Consider the following 17,565-nt stretch of genomic DNA (forward strand, 5'->3'; position numbering starts at 1 on the left):
AATTATGGATGTTAAAGATTTGCAATGTTTTGTACATTGATTATTTTTATTTCTTATACTCTTTTCTTTTATATTGATATCTTGCCCATATTTTAAATAAATGTACTTTTGAACTTAGAATTGAATAATCATTCTTTTGTAGGTACTTAAAAAAAATACATGCTTGTGATACATAATAAATGTATTCATCATGGCGCATTGGAACATGCACATCACATCTTGATGCTAGGGGAAACTTTCCTAGTCTTTTACCTGGTGGAAGGCGTTGCTGGTCCACACAGCCTGGAAGTGTGGCCATCACAGAGTGCAGCACTGCAGTGGGAAGCAGCAAACACGCCTCCTGCTTCTGGTGCAGCCCTGCCTAGGTCCTGCTCAGCACAGCACAGACCCCGTTCCATTGAGTGCAGTCCCAGCGGTGACTCACCCTTCTGGTCGCATCGTGGCCACTGCTTCTGTCTCACAAGAGTGTGCACCTGAAACTCTCCCTTGTTCCCACAACATTTTCCAGAAGTGTTTTCTTAGAAACATTTGTGATCTGCTTTGGTGTTCATCCTTTAATTGCACAAGCTCTACATTTGAGTCCTTGAATGCAGTTTTGGGAGCACATGGGTTAGAGTGTGGACACAATGAAGTCCCCTGTGGTGTCCTCACAACAGGCTTTGTCTTGGTTGTGTCTTACCAGCACCGCTCCTGCAGGGCTTTCCCCCAGCCCAGTAGGCCATGGAATCAGTCTGCAAAGGGAAGGAGACCTGGCTTTGGGGACATTGCTATACCGTGTCACACTTTGAAGCAAAGGCCAACACCTGCCTTAGCTGTTTCCTGTCTGACTTGTCCTGTGGCAGTTTCTGTGGTGACCTGATATTAATAAGGTCTTATTAAATACAACTGTCTGTGTTTATTGTCTATAAGAATATTTATCTGTTGGACATTTAAAATATGTCCTAATGGCAGTGTTTGCAGATGCACAACTTGCTACACCTGCCTTTCCAAGAAGATATTGAGCAAAGTGGGTGAGGCGGGATAGGCTGATGGGGGCTGGCCTTTCTGATCTCTGGTTTTCAAGAAGGCTGATTATTTTCTGCTGAGGTCCTGTTTTGAGGGAAAGAGGGAAGCTTTGTTTTTGGAGGGAGTAAAATAACTTGGGAAAGATGAACTTGAATGGAGACACAAAGGTGAGAGGAAGAACGTGGAGTCATCTTGGTGAGAAGTTCAGGAGACAGCCCTTTGGGTGGAGTCTTGGAAAGGCACCTTTCCAGAGGGAAATTTCACTTTGGTCACACCAAAAATTGTACGCTAGGGGAAGCAAGAACAGCAACGTTGATCTAAAGAAGGAACGTAAAGGCAGCAGAGAGAATTGAAGAGTGGAGTGAGGCTGCCATTTGAGTAAGGTATGTAAGCTGAGTTCCCTTCTTAAGAGGTTGACATAGTGGCCCCAGGGTACTTCAGTGACAGATGCCAGTGCAGTGACAATTTGGGTGAAATGAGGTCCTTGAGGATGCTAGACTTCCAGGCCCAGGGAGAGGTTGCTGTCTTCAATAGAAGGTAGGAACCTGATCCCAGCCTCATTGTGAAAATAGAAAGTGCTGAGGTTAGATAGGAGAGCAGGCATGAACAGTAAGTCCGTGAGCTAGCAGGACACGAGGGAGCGGAGGAGATGGGCGCCCCAGCTGAGTGTGAATGGACCAGGCCTGGCCACTGCCTCAACACTTGGAGCTGTGGCACCAGCTCCTCACCACAGATGGTACCTGAACACTCCCACCCAGACCCTGAGCCAGGAGCCTGCAGGAGCAGTTGCAGGTCTTTGGTGCAACTGTCTTCATCCCAGGGTACCAATTCTCAAAGGAGATGGGGATTGTGACCAAGCAAACAGAACCAGGAAGGGAGCCATGCAGACAGCTTGAAAACATGAACAGAGAAACTAAAAAAGCCCAGTGGATTTGAAAAGGCATTGCTAGTGACTCCTAGAAAATAAATGATTGAGATGTGAAACTTGATGAATGTTTCATAGGCAGCATGATCTTTGGTATATAGAAAACCGAAGATGTCACAGAAAAACCTATTAGAACTACTAATGAGTTCAGTAAAGTTGCAGGCTGCAATATCAACACTGAAGAGTTTTTCTATAATGAACAATCTTTAAAAAAAGCAAAAAAAAAAGAATGCAGTACTTAGAAATAAAAATTCAAAAGGTTAAAGACTTGGACACTGAAAACTGTAAAACACCAATGGAAGAAATTAAAACAAGTGGGAAGACACCCTGATTATAGTGTGGAAGACAGTAATGTCAAGATAGCATTATTACTCAAAGCAATCTAAAGGTGGTGTTCAACCCCTATCAAAATCTCAGTGGCTTTTCCCCCCAGGAGTGGGGGTGGGGAATAAAAACATTTATACAAAATCACAAATTGGACAGCCCAACAATCTTGAAGAAAAAATCGGGACACAAACTTCCTACTTTTAGAATAGGCCCCAGCCCATGCTAACGCTTGCTCAGCCTCACTGTACACAGGAGGACGGAGGAACTGTGAGCCTGGGTCCCTTTAGATTGCATAAACCGAGTGGGAGAAGAGGAGGCTGGCCAACCCACTAACTCCTGGCCAGCCTTGCTTTGGGATCTCTGCAGCACAGGGCAGCAGAGGTGACAGCCAAATGACTGACCTGACTCAGGGGAGAGCAACACCCAGGAGGAGAGCTGTGCTCTGGGACTGCAGTGTTACTCTGCCCTGTAACGAGCAAGAGGCGCCTTGGGAGACAGGTTAGGAGTGAGGAGAGCTAAAGAGGTTGATCACCTGGGAGCACAAAGTTCTCGGACCTGTATTCTGTTGTGGGAAGAACCAAATCAAATCCAATGGTTAGGTTTACTGTTGACCTTATGGGAAAATTTGATTGGGTTCCCATCCAGTTTGGTTTGTGACCAAAATCGTGGGGAGAATCAAGTGCATGAACCAAGGTACACTACTGCCAAAATGATGAGGTCGGTGCTGACAGTTCACACATGCAAGCACACACTTCCCTCAGGAAAAATCAGAACTTTAGGAGGTCTGCCTGTATATAATGACCCAAAATTGTTACCTGAGTTTGGGTATAGAGGTATCTGGGTTTAAGAGCTGGCCTTGAGATCACAGTTCACCACCAAACCCCCAGTACCTCACAGAGTTGCAATTGCTCCTTTTGGCAGGCTATTAAAATGAGCGACAGAGTTGCTTGTTGCCTGGGGACCTCCTTGCAGTGACACCCCACAGTGCCACTGAAGAGACGCTGGTGCTGATCCTGAGACTTGGTCCCTTGGGCTGCCAGAGGCTCTCGTGATGAGGAACCTGAGAGGGCACATTGCTTCTCTTGGAGAGACCCCAGGGACCACTGGGACCCCAGAGCTGGTCTGCCTTGGTGCTGGGTGTTCTCTCTGCACCTTGTATCTAGCAATAAAATGGAAGCGCAATTTTAAGAACAGGCTCTGAAGACGAAGCCTTGGGTTTGAATGGCAAATTTGTGTGTGTGTGTGTGTGTGTGTGTGTGTGTGTGTGTGTGTGTGTGTGTAGTGAGGACTGAACCCAGCACTTTTGCACTGAGCTATATTCCCAGCCCGTTTTGCTTTATTTTGAGTCTTGCTAAGTCATTAAGTTGTCTTGGCTGGGCTGTTACTTGTGATCCTCCTGCCTCAGCCTTCCAAATCACTAGCATTTGCTTTTAACATGATTGTGAGCATTTTCCTTCATTACCCTTGCTCATTTTCTTGCTTGGCATAGTTTATGTAAGAGGTAAGAAACCAGCACACAGCCTGATCCTCAGTTCCTGTCCCTGCATGCCAGGAGCCTGGGGAGTGGCTCAGTCTAGGCTCTGACACCCTGAGCTCCAAGTCACACCCAAGTCTGAGAGGACCCTGGGCTCCACCAGCTCTGGATCACCCTGGCCAGCCCTTGGCACCCCTGTGATCTCAGCCCGCCAGGCCCATTTGCATCTTGTACCCTGTAGGTCCCAGGCCCTGGTGGGACTCAGTTTCTCCAGGTTCTAGCTGCTGCTGGAGGGTGATGGCAGCTAGGTGGGGCCATGGCTGTTCCTTTCATGTGAGACGCTGATGTCACATTGCTGGCTGTGCAGAGGGGGTTGTGGAGGTCTCCGCACTGATATTGTCTGGAAATATCATGGCAACCTGAGGTTTCTGTGCCCAGGATGCTTTGGAGATGGAAGAGGGGGAGCATTGGGGGCCTTGAGGTGCTGCACTCGGTGCCTCCTGTGCCCGCAGCCTACCCACAAGCCTCTGGCCCAGACCCCTCTGCCCATCCCTCTTGTTCCTGAGTGCTAGCTCCTGGTCCCCGCCCGCCTTGCATTGGTGTGCAAGTGACTTCTAGGGCCCCACCGTGGTGCTCATCATGCTGTCTTAGGGCGTCCCATGTAGGCTCCTGGAGGCAGTGCCCAAGACCCTTGCTTCTGGCTCAGTCCTCCTGGCTGCCCTGAGTTCAGCATACAGATGTGACAGTGTGGCCTTTGCTGCCCTCTGGTGGCAGTTCTCAGGTAACAGGCAGGAAAGGGACAGCTCCCAGAGCGTCCACCTGATGTGCATTCTCTCTCTACCAGCCCCAGCTGCCAGGTGCACACACAGTTCTGTCTTTAGACCTCGGAGGCTGTCCCGAGGGTCCTGCTTCTTGACAATTGTGACTGCTGCATGTCTTCAGTTGTGCTGTCCTGCTTCAGTGTCCTGAGGTTGTTTTGATTTTGGAGAAGAGCCAAAAGTCACATGGTGCCAGAACAGCCATTAACAAGGACACACCACCATGCTTTTACTCACCTGCCTTTCCATTAGGTGGCACACACAGCAGCAGCATTCACTGTATTTTTTGATATCAAGCCTCATAAAAGACACTTTGTAAAGAAGATGTCCAGAACTGCTTCAGAAAGTGCCAGGAGCTGGGCATGGTGCTGCACACTTGTAGTTCCAGCACTCTAGAGGCTGAGACAGGAGGATCACCCTGAGTTTGAGGCCAGCCTGGGCTACAAAGACAGACCCCATCTCAAAAAAAAGTTGCAGAAATGATGGGATAAATATGTTAAAAGCAAAGCAGTATTTGAGGGGAATTCATGGCAATGCGCCTTTTACTGTAATATTTTAAAAACTTAAAATCATACTCAGCGACTTTTCATTACACTTTGTATATCCCAAGGGTTACATGGGATATCCTGCGAAGTCACCTGTAATTTATCTGAGTTTCAAGTGTGAGGCCTCTGCCCATCTGGGTGAGCTTCTTCTCCCACCCCACACCCCAAGTTAACCCCTGGAAGGAGATGACTGTGGGGTTAGATTGTTTCCCCCAGCTCCATGGGAGCCTGACCCGGCAGTGCCTGATTTCAGGACAGCTTGTGGAGCAGTGACTGGGGACGATGGGGGTCTGCTGGGTGGTGCTGACCTAATGTGACTGGTCTTTGCAGACGGGAGATGTGGACCGAGGTCGCACAGGAGATGCCAGGGCTAGCACGGTGGGGCCTCATCTGGGACTGCAGAAGCTGGAGGGGCCCTGGGTCAGGCCTCTAGCATTGTGTGTTGGGGGAATTGTCCTGCAACACATGGACCTTGGGCTTCCAGCCTCCAAGACTCTTGTCCCAGTGGCCTCCTTTGTGGGAGAGCCCAGTGGCCACGCTCATTTTCATAAATAATGCAACGGAAGGTCAGAAAGACAAGTGACGAGCAGGTATGTGCTAGGAGGGGACCCGCCTTGCACCAGAACCCCTGGACCTGAAGACCTCACCGTCCCTCGTCCACCGACCTTTGCTCCTGCCTCCCCCTCTGTCACTGAAGCTTCTGGGCTCCAGACCCCTGGACCACCCACTTGGGGGAAAAGAAAGGAGGGGAGAGAGGAGGGAGGGGAAGAGGGGGAGAGAGACAGAGTACAGGGGAAAATGAGGCAGAGAGAGGGAGGTAGGGAGGGGTTCTAACCTCTGCAGGAGGTGGGAGCTCCCCCACTCCTGTGCTGTAATTTAATGTGCATAAAATGTGACTTTGCCAGTGGCTGAGGTCCCCAAGCCTGGAGTGCTAACAGCTGTGGTGCCGAACGCTTAGAGACCTGATGAATTATGCTCCAACCAGCAGCCGGCAGGTACAGGCGACCTTGCACTGTCTTGTGGTCACTATCCTGGTCCCTCTGCTGGCCACTTGCCTCATCCCTTTGTGCCTATTCCTTCTCCCTCCAAGCCCTGTCCCTCCGACAGAGGGCCAGGCCCACCTCAGGGGCTTGTCTTCTGGTGGAAGTGGTCAGTCCCCTTCATGAGAAGGGGAAGTGGTCAGCCCCCTGGGAGGGTGGGGCCTGTGTTTCTGGTAGACGCCCTGCGTGGAGCCTCCCACTCAGCCTGTGGCCCTGGGTGACAGGTGCTGACCACAGTGCTGTGGCAGAAGACTATGCCCCAAGTCAGTTCCCACCTGGGGAATGGGTCATCCCCACAGGTCAAGATTTTTCCTTTGTTTCTCTTTTCTCTTCGTTTAGAGAGGCTGTTCCCAGCACAGCCCCACATGCCCTGAGTCCAGCTCAGTGTCATGGACTCCCTGCTGCAGCAAGGGATCCTCAGGCAGTCAAAGTGAACATTCTGCAAAGGATTGTTCTCCCCTTTAGAGGACACTAAGGAGCAGGGTTGTTTAGAAAACCACACACCTACAGATAAGCCTTAAAGTGCCTGAGATCTCTGCATGTTCAGAAACAGAATTTGGAGGCATTATAGGGACACTTTTCTCTCAATAAATTTACAATAGTTGTCATTTATTTTTAAAAATACCAACCTCAGAGCTGTGCATGGTGGCACATATCTGTAATCTCAGCATTCAAGAGGCTGAGGCAGGAGAATTTCTGTGAGTTTGAGGCCAACCTGGACTACATAGGGAGACCTTGTCTCAAAACAACAGCAAATCCACTCTTTTGCAGAGAGAATACTCTAGGGAGCTGCATTTCCCTGGCCTCATGGGTCTCCAGGGAAAATGCCACCTCCAGTGGTGGCAATGGCCTGCCCTACGCCTTGCCCCTGCCAGCTTCATCCAGCACCTCAGCTTCCAGGGTGCTCCCACCTGGAGTCAGGGCATGGCAGAGTGGGGACTGTGAAAAGAGTCTTCTCTTGCTGCCGCAGAACAGAACCCTAACCACAGGGCCCTGGATGTGAAGCCCAGGCTGCCAAGGGTGCTCTGGGTCCCCCAAAGAGCCCCTAAAGGACCTGGGAAAGTCCCTTCCCCACCATGTCAGACTCTGCATGGCAGTCTGTGACTCTGCTGCAGCCCCACTGGGTCCTGCTCGCCCCATCTTTGGGGAACCCAGCAAGGAGGAAGGGGCGAGGGCAGAGGGGTGCGGCTGTCTTCTGGGCATGGGGACTATAAGGTCCCTGTTGCGTGGTGCTGGTGACTGGCTTTGTGCAGGAGTGGCTGCTCTGGACCTGAGATTTTCAGACAAAGACTCCGAACCCAGAAGGTAGGTGCCCATAGGTGACTCAGACCCTGGACAGTGCTGTCCTACTCCTTTCTTGTCCTCAGGGTTCTCCATGGCCCCTGAAACTCTAGATTCTCTCTGCAATGCCAGTGAGAAATAAGTAAGGCTCATCTGCTGTTGACACTGTGTGCACCACCAAAGTTCAGTACTTTGGGGGGACATCAGCATTAGACCAAGCCAGGAGGTGGGTCCTGTGTGTAACAAGAGATACCAGAGTGTGTTTCTGCCTGTGTTTCTCTCTCTGTCTCTCTGTTTCTGTCTCTGTGTCTCTTTGTCTCTGTTTTTCTCTGCCTCTCTGTCTGTCCCACCCCTTTCCCCCACCTGCCACATGAGGATACGGAGAGCAGCAGTAACCTGCAAACCTGGGAGAGAGTCCTCCCCAGGGAACTGAACCAGCTCCCCGATCTTGGTACCATGAGGAATAGGCCTGGGCTGGGCTGCTCAATCTGTGGTGCTGTCTGGGCAGTGGGGGCTCAGATGCCAGCAAAGCCAGGCAGACAAAGGCAAATCCTGCAGCCCCTGCAGAGCCAGGGGACAGAGCTGTCACCATGTGCAGCAGGGCCTCCAAGTCAGCTATGTGGTGGCTACAGAGGTTATCAGTGGCCCTAGAGAGGCTGGTGGTGGTTTAGGGCAGAGGGACAGGGTGGGTGGCCCTGGGGTTTTCTGGCAGGTCTGATTGGCAGCTGACAATCAGGGCAGCTGTGGATACTGCTAGGTCCTTTGCCTGGGTCACTTCGTGGCCCAGCTTCCTGCACCCACTGTGGATGTGGTCTGGGTCCTGCCTTACATTCTGTCTGGCCACCACCCAAGTGCCCATCCATTCTCTTGCCAAGCTCCTGCCAGCTCTGCTCAGGACTCTCAAGGACCCCACCCAGGGACCAGAAGGACAAGGGGGAGGAGGAGGCAAGGGACCCCTGATGTGCTGCAGTGTCCAAGCCCTTCTTATGTTGCAGCTCCTGGAAAGGGCAGGTAGGGGACGAGTATCCAGGTCCCCTAAGCTTCACACAGTGAAGCTTAAGGCTCAGGCCACAGATTAGGCACAGCTGGGAACGTGGAAGGCCCACCTCACTGCCGTGTGTCCCGAGAACAATGCTAGAGCTCGGGACGACAGAGGGTCTTCCCAACAAGAAGTGGGGAATCTGGGGGTCATGGCCCATTCTCAGTGTTTTCCAAAGCAGAAAATGCCCCTTCCTGTGAAAGCCTGCAACGCCTGTCCCTGACCAGGAGAGAATCCTGGTGGAGAGGAGGGACCAGGAGCAACCTCTTCCCGGGGGAGGCCGGGGAGCTCACCACGACCCTGGGGTTGGGCGGGGGGCGAGTGCCCTGGCCTCTGTGGCTCTGCTGTTCAGAACTTCACCACTGCTTTGAGTGAAAGCAATCCGGCTGGGGGCATGGGACAGGGCTGAATCAGGGCAACTGCTCAGGGGTGTGGATGTGGCTATAGTCAATCCCTGTGCCTCCAGGCCAGGTGGTATTTACACCAGTCACTGAGGTCACAGCACAATGAGCAGACTGGTTTGCAGCAGTCAGTGAAATCTTTCTAATGTTTTCCCACAGACAATGCTATGGGCCCTATGGACAGTCATTTCCACTCAGGGTTGGAGCCCTGCTGTCTCCCCGACAGACGTCCAGACACGACTGCTCTTCTGCTTCTTCACCTGCCTTGGTCTGAACACTGCTGATTGGTCCTGGCCAGTGCTGGTCCACGCATACCAGGTTCTCCATGTGCCAGTCTTGGAGGTGACTCACTAGTGGAGGAGCAAGAAAAGAGCCATCCGAGTGGTAAAATAATGTTTTATTCCATGAATGAACAGATGCTACCATGCCACATCCCCACGTCCCTCTGACCAGGTCTTGGGCCAGAGCTGGTGTCCCTGTCCGGGCCTGAAACAGCAGAAGCACAGCCAGGCAGAGAGCAGACCGGTCCTGGTGCCAGCACACTGCCCCTCCTCACAACAGCCACATCCGAGTCACCCTGGGACAGAGTTCCTCCCATGGGCCTGGCTAGAACTGGCACTCAAAACTCATACAGATGGAACAAAACCCCCGACTACCGCAAAGCGATATGGACACTTCTCTGAAGACAGGGTGCCAAGGACATCCCAGGCAAGACTGGAAGCTGCAAATCAGGTTGTCACCAAGCCCAAAAGGAAAAGATGGCAATTGATATATTTCAGACAAGTGTTTCTAGAGTCCAGATCCACCACGGTGTCCACATGCAAGGGGGGATATCACAAACGCTGGACACACATTCCTTTCTTATATACAATGAAATGAAATATACACAGGGAACAGCGGCTGTACATCTGGTCAGCATGTATCCTACAAGGCCGACGGAGACCAGTGTCGCCCTTCCTGCCAGTGCAGAGGGGAACTCGATGGTGCATCACAACCTTTGCTTGAGATTCTTGTGATCGAGACCTGAGCTCCTCAGCCCACCTGGGGGGACTGACACTGTCTTTTTATGATTTTTAAACCACATGTCATCAGACAAGACTTGACAACTTCTCAAGGAGGAAAAGGACAGTATCAAGGACACATGTGAACAGACAATGTTGATCTACAGACAAACCCTAATGCAGCTCCGTGAGAAAGAGGATTTATTTATGTTTCCTGTTACTGGATGAGACTGAGTGTTTCTCCCTCAGTGTTTAAAATGCCACCACCAAGTCTGAGGACAACGGGGAGGAGGGAGCAGGGAGTTTGGATCTATTTCTCTATCCAAACAAACGGCAGGTACAAAGCAAATAAAAGCAAAAACAGGAGGAGGGAGGGAGGGAGAAAAAGAGAAGGAGAGAGGGAGAGAGAAAGAAGCACAACAAAACGACCCAGGAGCATAGACAATGCTCGTCAGGTTAAAACATAGAAAAATATGAATTAATTCTAGACAGCTAACCATTAGCATAGCTACAGTAGTACTTTATACAGAAAGGGTCTGTTTTCTTGCTGCAGCCCAAAAAGGTCGGATGTCCTACTTACAGATAGGGGCAGGCCAAGCTCTGACCACGCACTTCCTGAATCCTGGGCTCTGCATGTTCCCATGTCCGATGTGGGTGCAATGCGCTGGAATGTGCCACGGAACGCAGAGGGGTGGGGGCTAATGCTGCTGGCTGGAGCTTCAACTCAAGGGCTGGCTTCCCGGGGCTCCAAGGTGCCCTCACCGCCCTCTGTCCTTCGCTGTGTCCCTTAGGGGTGTGGGGGGCTGTGGGATGTGCTCGTCACTGTGGGGCCAGGAGGAGGCAATACTGCTGAACGGGGTGCCGGGCTGCGTGGGGTCACATCTCCCGCGCCAAACTGCCTTCCAAGTCTGAGACACACATGCTAGGGAAGGTCCGCATCTCCGCCCTACCCACCCTGGGAGGGAAGAGGGAGCAGCAGGAGATTCCGCTTTGCATATTGTTGTGGAGAGAGCCATCTGTGCTTAGGGATGCCAGGCAGTCAGTCCTCCTCTTCATCCTCTTTTGCTGTGGCTGTCAGGAGCTTGTCCTGGATCCTGAAGCAGTCCACGAAGAAGTTGATGATGGACCGGTACAGATGCTGCTTGAGGGCAGGGCTGTGGAAGTAGTGGCTTTCGTCTGGGTATATCTGTAAGGAAGGCAGTGAGCAGTTATCACTGTCATCCGCCCTCCAGGGACACAGATGTTGTCTGTGGATGTTGGATAGGGAGCCTAGACCAGCCCAGGCCCACTCAGCTCTGAGTTTTGTTTGCATACGAATTCCCTAACCTTCAGCCTCCATAGAGATAGGTGCCTTTGGCTCAAGCTCTGCCTGCTGCAGTAAGGGCCCGGCACCTCTGGTCACAAAACTGCCAGTCTGCCCGTCACCTGACCCTCACCAGGGGCACAAGGCGCTTGGTGACAGTAGGTGGAATAGGTTAGAGAGCACCTCACTCCCTGTCTAGACTTGCCTGTCTGAATCTGCATCCTGGCTGCATGGCCTGGATCTATGCTGGAAGAATTGGGCCTGTTTCAGGGTCTTTGTTGTAGGACTTTGCATCCCCACCACAATGACGTTCCTGGGCCTCGGACTGCAGCTGTGACAGGTGGGAGAATGCTCTCAACAGAACTGGACTACAGTGTTCTGTGAGAATTAAGGTGCAATCTCCACAGAACACTGAGAGGCCGGGCATGGGGAGGGTGGCTCCCAGGCTCATCCCACAGTCCAAGCTCAATGCAAGGCTGGGAAGAAGCGTTCTATTGCCAGCCCATGACCCCTGTATACTGTTCCTGTGCCTGACCCAGAGCTCATCCTTCCTGTGACCCCAGATACCCTGCAGTTGGAATCTCATCTTCCACCACCTTCATTTCATTAATGATTAGGCCAGGAGGTATATATATGTGGCACAGCAAGGTGTACCAAAGGGAACAAAGCAGGACATTTGTCCCCTCTGCCTTCAGTCTCCTGTGCTCCTACCTGCAGCTGGCTGTGGCTACAAACTCACTCAGTGCCTGTGGGTTCAAAGCTAAGACATGGCTGTAATCTCATGCATGGTTCCAGGTGGTCCCCTTCACTGACCCAGGCGGAACTGTAGGCCCTGCTGCTTAGCACCTTGGGCACGCCCCAGGGGCCTCTTCAGCACACATGGGAGGAGGCACCTTTAATCCATGTGTTAAATGCATTCACAGTGCCATGGAAACCATAACCATAACCATAACCATAACCATAACCATAACCATAACCGTAACCATAACCAACCCATAGCCAAGTCCAATCCATCCACCAACCCAGGGACAAGTGCACTTCTTGCTGGAAGCTCTCCCTGACCTGCCAACACATACATGTCCTTTGGATGGCGGAGACAGAGGCAGGTGGTGCACAGAGCCTGGCACCTCCCTGAGGGGGAGAGGTGACTGGCTGAGGTCTCCTTTATCTCTGGACTCTGAACACCATTGGGTCATACCTGTTTTACCAAAGGATCCGCAAGGAGGAAATGGAAGAAATTTTTAGCATTAGGTCAGTTGTGGAGGTGAGTGGGGCCTGGCCAGGCTGTGACAGTTGTGGGTGGTGCTGGGACACTGTCATGATTTCTATCTGTATGTGCCCAATGCCTCATGTAAGCACAGGCTGGAATTTCGGGACGTGACTAGATTATGGGTCATTGCTGCTGACTTGCTGTTGGGAGATGAGGTCTGGTGGGAAGAAATGGGTCACTTGGGCATGGCCTGGAAGCACTTACCTCCCCTCAGACTCCTCTCTTCATTCTCTGCTTCCTGTGGCCATGCTGTGCACAGTTTTTCCTCCACCACACCCCTCTGCCATGTCACACTGCCTCGGAACCCACTGACTAAGGACTGAAACGTCTACCAACAGTGAGCCAAAATGAGCTTCTCCTTCTGTAAGCTGTGGGTGTTGGGTATTGTGTCCCTGGCACAGGAGAGTGACTAGGACAGACGCTCTGACTGTGTCCGGAGTCCTGAGTGGTGCTGCACAGAGCGAGGGGGCTTGGGACCACAGGAGTGCAGGCAGTACCTGCAAGCTGTAGTTGGCCTTTCCCTTGATGAGCTGTGTGATGAGCTCAGCCGTGTGCTGGAAGTGGATTTTTTCTGTTAAAAAAAAAAAAGTAAAAGAAAGAGGCGGGTTTTTCAGTGAGCGAGGGGGCTTGGGACCACAGGAGTGCAGGCAGTACCTGCAAGCTGTAGTTGGCCTTTCCCTTGATGAGCTGTGTGATGAGCTCAGCCGTGTGCTGGAAGTGGATTTTTTCTGTTAAAAAAAAAAAAGTGAAAGAAAGAGGCGAGTGTTTGTCAGCACCATGGGACCCTCTGGGAACATCCTTCCCCCACGGCAGTGGTGCTGGGTCCTCACCATCCGCAGTGGCATGAATGAGCAAGAACTGCTGTCCCTCCAGCGCTGACACCCGGTGGGCCACCTTGGTCATCTGCACAGGTGGGCAAGGGGACAGGGTTAGTGGCTGTAGGAGACACGGTGGAAAAGTGGACGCAGCTAAGAGAAGTGTCTGGGAAGCACTGGTCCCATGAGAGCAGATCTCGTGTCACAGTGAAACCTGACAAGAGCAGAAGCCTTGGCTTCACCTTCCTTATGCAGGATCCTCTCAGGCACCAAGGGGGCTGGGAACAGAAGGGAGGAAGTAGTATTCCTCCAAGGACAGCTTGCCTTTTACCTGGAAATGGCACCTGAGCAGACACAGGGCCTCTGTCCTCACAGGAGACTCAGTTTTGAGGACAGTCCTGCCGGCCCGAGTCTGTGTCCTTTGTGCACAGATGGAAGGCCAGTCGGACCTCTTACTGGGTCACTGATGGCTTGGTGTGACCAGGAGGGTGAGAGGAGCTTCTTGTCCAGTGCATCTGTAGCCCACCCTCCCCGAGGGACAGCCAGCATATCGTGGGTCTGGGACAGACACCCCGACCAATACTTTCCCAGCTTTCTCCCTCTCCCCGAGTCCTGCCACGGGGACAGGTGGCTCAAAAGGGGACGGTTCACTGGTCTTAGCTTTGGTGGTGGGGAGGCAGATGCCTCGGCCCAGTGGGACTATCTGCTGCTGAGTGGGGCCAAGCTGCAGGGGTGGAAGAGGGATGGGGAAAGAGGTCGACTGATGGCACCCAGTGTACCACACGTACCTCATATGCCCTGTTGTCGAGTCCGTGGAGGCCGAGGTACCGCTCAGAAAATGCAGATGCTGGACAGAAGCAGAGGGAGGGTCACCTTGTGCCCTCAAGACACCTTGTGTCTGGATGTAGCATCCAGACCCTCGTGGGTGTAACTAGGATGCGGGGGCCTCTGTCACTTGCATGTTGTCTCTTAGCACACATCATCATCTACTTTTCTCAGGTGTGTGGGTGATCAGATAGAACACTGGTAATGTTCAAATGTGTTAGTGGTGGGAGGTGGCTTTTATCAGGACAGCAACACTGGAATCAAGCAAAACTGAACTAATCCACTAATCAGAATCCAAAGTAAACCAGACAACCCCCACTTCATTTCAACATGATTTGTAGATGTTAGGAGGGGCATGGCTTTGGACTCAGCATAGACACGGGGAGCTTGTCAGGGGGTTCAGTGTGGACAGGGGGCGCCCAACAGGGGGTCACCTGGAATGGAGACAGAGGTGCTGAAGGGAACAGGGGCCCTGCTGTGGGCTGTGCTCACAGTTCCCGCCGGCCATTACCATAGAGCTTGAAGTCCGTGATGGGAGAGAGGGCTGCACCACAGGTGAACATCTGGCCTTGGTTTTCCCCCTTGGCCGGGAGGATGTAGGTGCTCAGGTACCCACCATAGTCCTGGGGAGGAGCACAAGGAGGAAGAAGGGAGACAGGAGCCTGGGTCAAGTCTGGCACTCACCCAAAACCAGCCTCAGGCATGGGAAGATTGGAGAATTAAGTAATGGTTTTGTGAAGTTTTTAAGTATTTTTGTAACGGTAAAGTTCCTTACAAGGCAGCAGGTAGAGATGAAAGGGAAACCCCTTTTCTAGCTACATCCCATGTGCCATGAGGTTCCCACCTTTTGGGCACAGCACCAAGGGACAGAGGATGGCTTGGCTGAGAGGGGCATTGCTCAGTACACATGCTCTTCAGCACCATCTGTCTGCAGGTGAGGCCAGCCCCACACAGACATGAGGGAGGTCAAGGCCAGCAGGTCCAGGAGTGGGCCTGGAGCTGCCACAGGGGGTGAGTCCTCCGATCTTGTGCTGCCCTGACCTTGGCAGATGGGTCTCCCAGACCACTTTACACCATCTTCTGCGCATGCTTGGTGCTGTTGTCTCCCAAGACAGGGGCAGGAGCAGCAGGGGCAGAGAACCAGGGAACAGCACTGGGTAGCCTGAGGCAGGTGTGCATCTTCAGAAGTGTGTTGCATGTGATGTGTGTAGGCACATGTGGATGTGTAAACATGTGTGTGACTAGGTGCGTTTGTGTGTACATGTATAAATATGTGCACATGAGTGTGTGTGTGAATGTGCATGAGTATACAGGCACATGATGTGGTGTGGGTGTGAGTATACATGAATGTGTGAGTGTGACTCTGTGAGCCTGTGCCATATCAGTCTATGCCCCATGTGCATTCTGGGTGGAAGTGGCTGAATTACTCCTCCTGGCTTCTCTGCAAACACGAAGACTCCTGAGACAGATGCCTATCTCCCGCTTCTAGGTCTGAGAGCTACATGAGTCCTGAGAGAACTACTGTGGAGCACTCTCCAGCAAACACCTGGTTCCTCTCCCTTCTCCCCGAGACAGTGTCAAGAAGCAGAGATTAGTGAGCTAAACCAAGGAGAGTTCCCATCGCTGGAATCACTGTGTCTCAGTCTCTTGTTCTTCAAAAAGTAATGACTTAACTCTGAGAGACTGAGGCAGGAGGATCATGACTTTTTTGTTTTTTTGTTATTTATTTATTTATTTATTTATTTATTTTTGAGATGGTCTCACTCTGTAGTTCAGGCTAGACTTGAACTTGCAGTGATCCTCCTGCCTCTGTCTCTGATCGCTAGGATTTCAGGTGTGGGCCACCATACCCTGCAGCAGGAGCACAAGTTTGAGCCTAAACTGGGTAATTTAGTAACTTAGACCCTATCTCAAAGTAAAAAGTGAAATTAAGCTGGGCATGTAATTCAGCTCAAAAGCCTTGGGTTCAATCCCCAGGACAAAAACAAACAAACAGACAAAACAAAACAAAAACAACAAAAAACAAAACCCAAAAAGCAAAAGGCAGAAACAACAACAACAATAACAACAAAAACCGTGTAGCAGAGCTGCACATTACTAGTAGGCTATGACTGGCATCTACTTCTTACTTTCCGTAATTTGACTATATTTTATATCAGGAGTCAGACAAAAGCTCTATGTGACTCAACTGGATATGTCAGATGGCAGACTGGGCAAGTACAGCCCCCCGCCAATGGCTGCCACGGAAACTGGTCTGTGAAAGTTACACACAGCTGGGGTCACAATGACCCCAGTTGAAATCCTTTCCCCTGAATTATGGCTTCTCACTGAACCAGTGGGTTGCTTGATAATTGCACCCAGTTGCAGTACCAATTTATTTTATCTAAGCAAGATAATCGGTGCTTACTCCCTAACAGCCCTGCTGGTACCATCATGCCAGGTATTCAACAGTATTTCACTAGGTGCCTTCAAAGAATACCTGGCTCCCTATTCCTTCCCGCAATTGTATTCAATAAATACTGGTTGCACCTGGGGACCTTTGTCTTTGCTGCCATCAGCAGCACTGTTCATGTCCCAAGATTCAGCTTCCTCACTCTAAGTCTAGTTCCTGTCTTATTCTTTAATTCACCTTGTACTGTAGTGGCTCACAGGAGGCAAGGACTCACACCAGAAGTTCTGACAACGTTCTCTTCCCCATTCCATATACAAGGGAAGGACTCACACCCCTGGCCACAAATGAGACTTCCCAGTGAAGCAGAAGGAGCCCTGGCAGGATATAGTCCCTTGCTCCTGCACAGAGAGTCCTCTAGAAGAGGACAGTGAGACTCACCTGTCCAAATACAGCCACCCGCGTCTTGTCAATATACTGCTCTTTCAGCATTGTCCTGCAGGCCAAGGAGGACAGGGAAGGTCAGGGCCCTTTTGTAGTGGGACTTTGTGCCTCAAGGCCTGCAGCTCCACCCCCAATCATTTCAGGCATGAGAACTGCTCTTTACAATGGAGGAGTTTTGGGGTGCTGATAGGACTGCTCATTGCTTATTCAATGCACAGAACCAGACCCAAAACATCCTGTATCCCCTCTGTGAGACTCCTGCACAGACGCAGCACCCCCAGGGCACAGGACCACTACTGCAGACCTGCCCCTTGGGCTGCCCACTTAGAGGCGTGTGATTCCCAGGCACATGGGCTGTGGGGTGCTCCTCCCCAGCTAGCAGCAGTTAGTCAACTGCTGAACTCATCCTCCATGGTGTCCCTGGTCCTGGTGGAGGTCTCTATCTCATCCTAGTTGGCTGCAGACACAGTGTTTGGGAGTTTCCTTGCTTGGCTCTGCCCTTGGGAGTGACTATCCTAGTGTCCAAGCAGATGTTGCTAGGGTCTGGTATCTTCCTCCCCACAATGTCCACGTAAACCTCAGGGTGGTTCACACTATCCCCATAGTGACTGGAGGCTGATTCTGAAGCAGTCCTGCCACCAGCTGGCAGATGCTCAGTGAAAA

General features: G+C 51.6%; 1 protein-coding gene across 8 annotated transcripts in view; it reads right to left on the reverse strand.

Annotated features, from left to right (window-relative positions):
* Positions 1–10,640: 10,640 nt before the first annotated feature.
* The window catches only part of Dpp6 (dipeptidyl peptidase like 6), an 851,974-nt gene continuing 845,049 nt past the window's right edge, over positions 10,641–17,565 (reverse strand). For all 8 annotated transcript variants that reach the window (XM_033764445.1, XM_033764449.1, XM_033764448.1 and 5 more), the window contains 6 exons: positions 16,900–16,954; positions 14,581–14,692; positions 14,033–14,091; positions 13,260–13,332; positions 13,084–13,157; positions 10,641–11,042 (listed from right to left, as the gene is read on the reverse strand). In XM_033764445.1, coding sequence (XP_033620336.1) covers positions 10,896–11,042; positions 13,084–13,157; positions 13,260–13,332; positions 14,033–14,091; positions 14,581–14,692; positions 16,900–16,954 — 520 coding nt within the window. In that variant the 3' untranslated portion in view covers positions 10,641–10,895. The remainder of the gene's footprint in view (positions 11,043–13,083; positions 13,158–13,259; positions 13,333–14,032; positions 14,092–14,580; positions 14,693–16,899; positions 16,955–17,565) is intronic.

The sequence above is a fragment of the Fukomys damarensis genome, unplaced genomic scaffold, assembly GCF_012274545.1.
Source record: "Fukomys damarensis isolate Sample0158 unplaced genomic scaffold, DMR_v1.0_HiC HiC_scaffold_16, whole genome shotgun sequence".
Classification (NCBI taxonomy): Eukaryota; Metazoa; Chordata; class Mammalia; order Rodentia; family Bathyergidae; genus Fukomys; species Fukomys damarensis.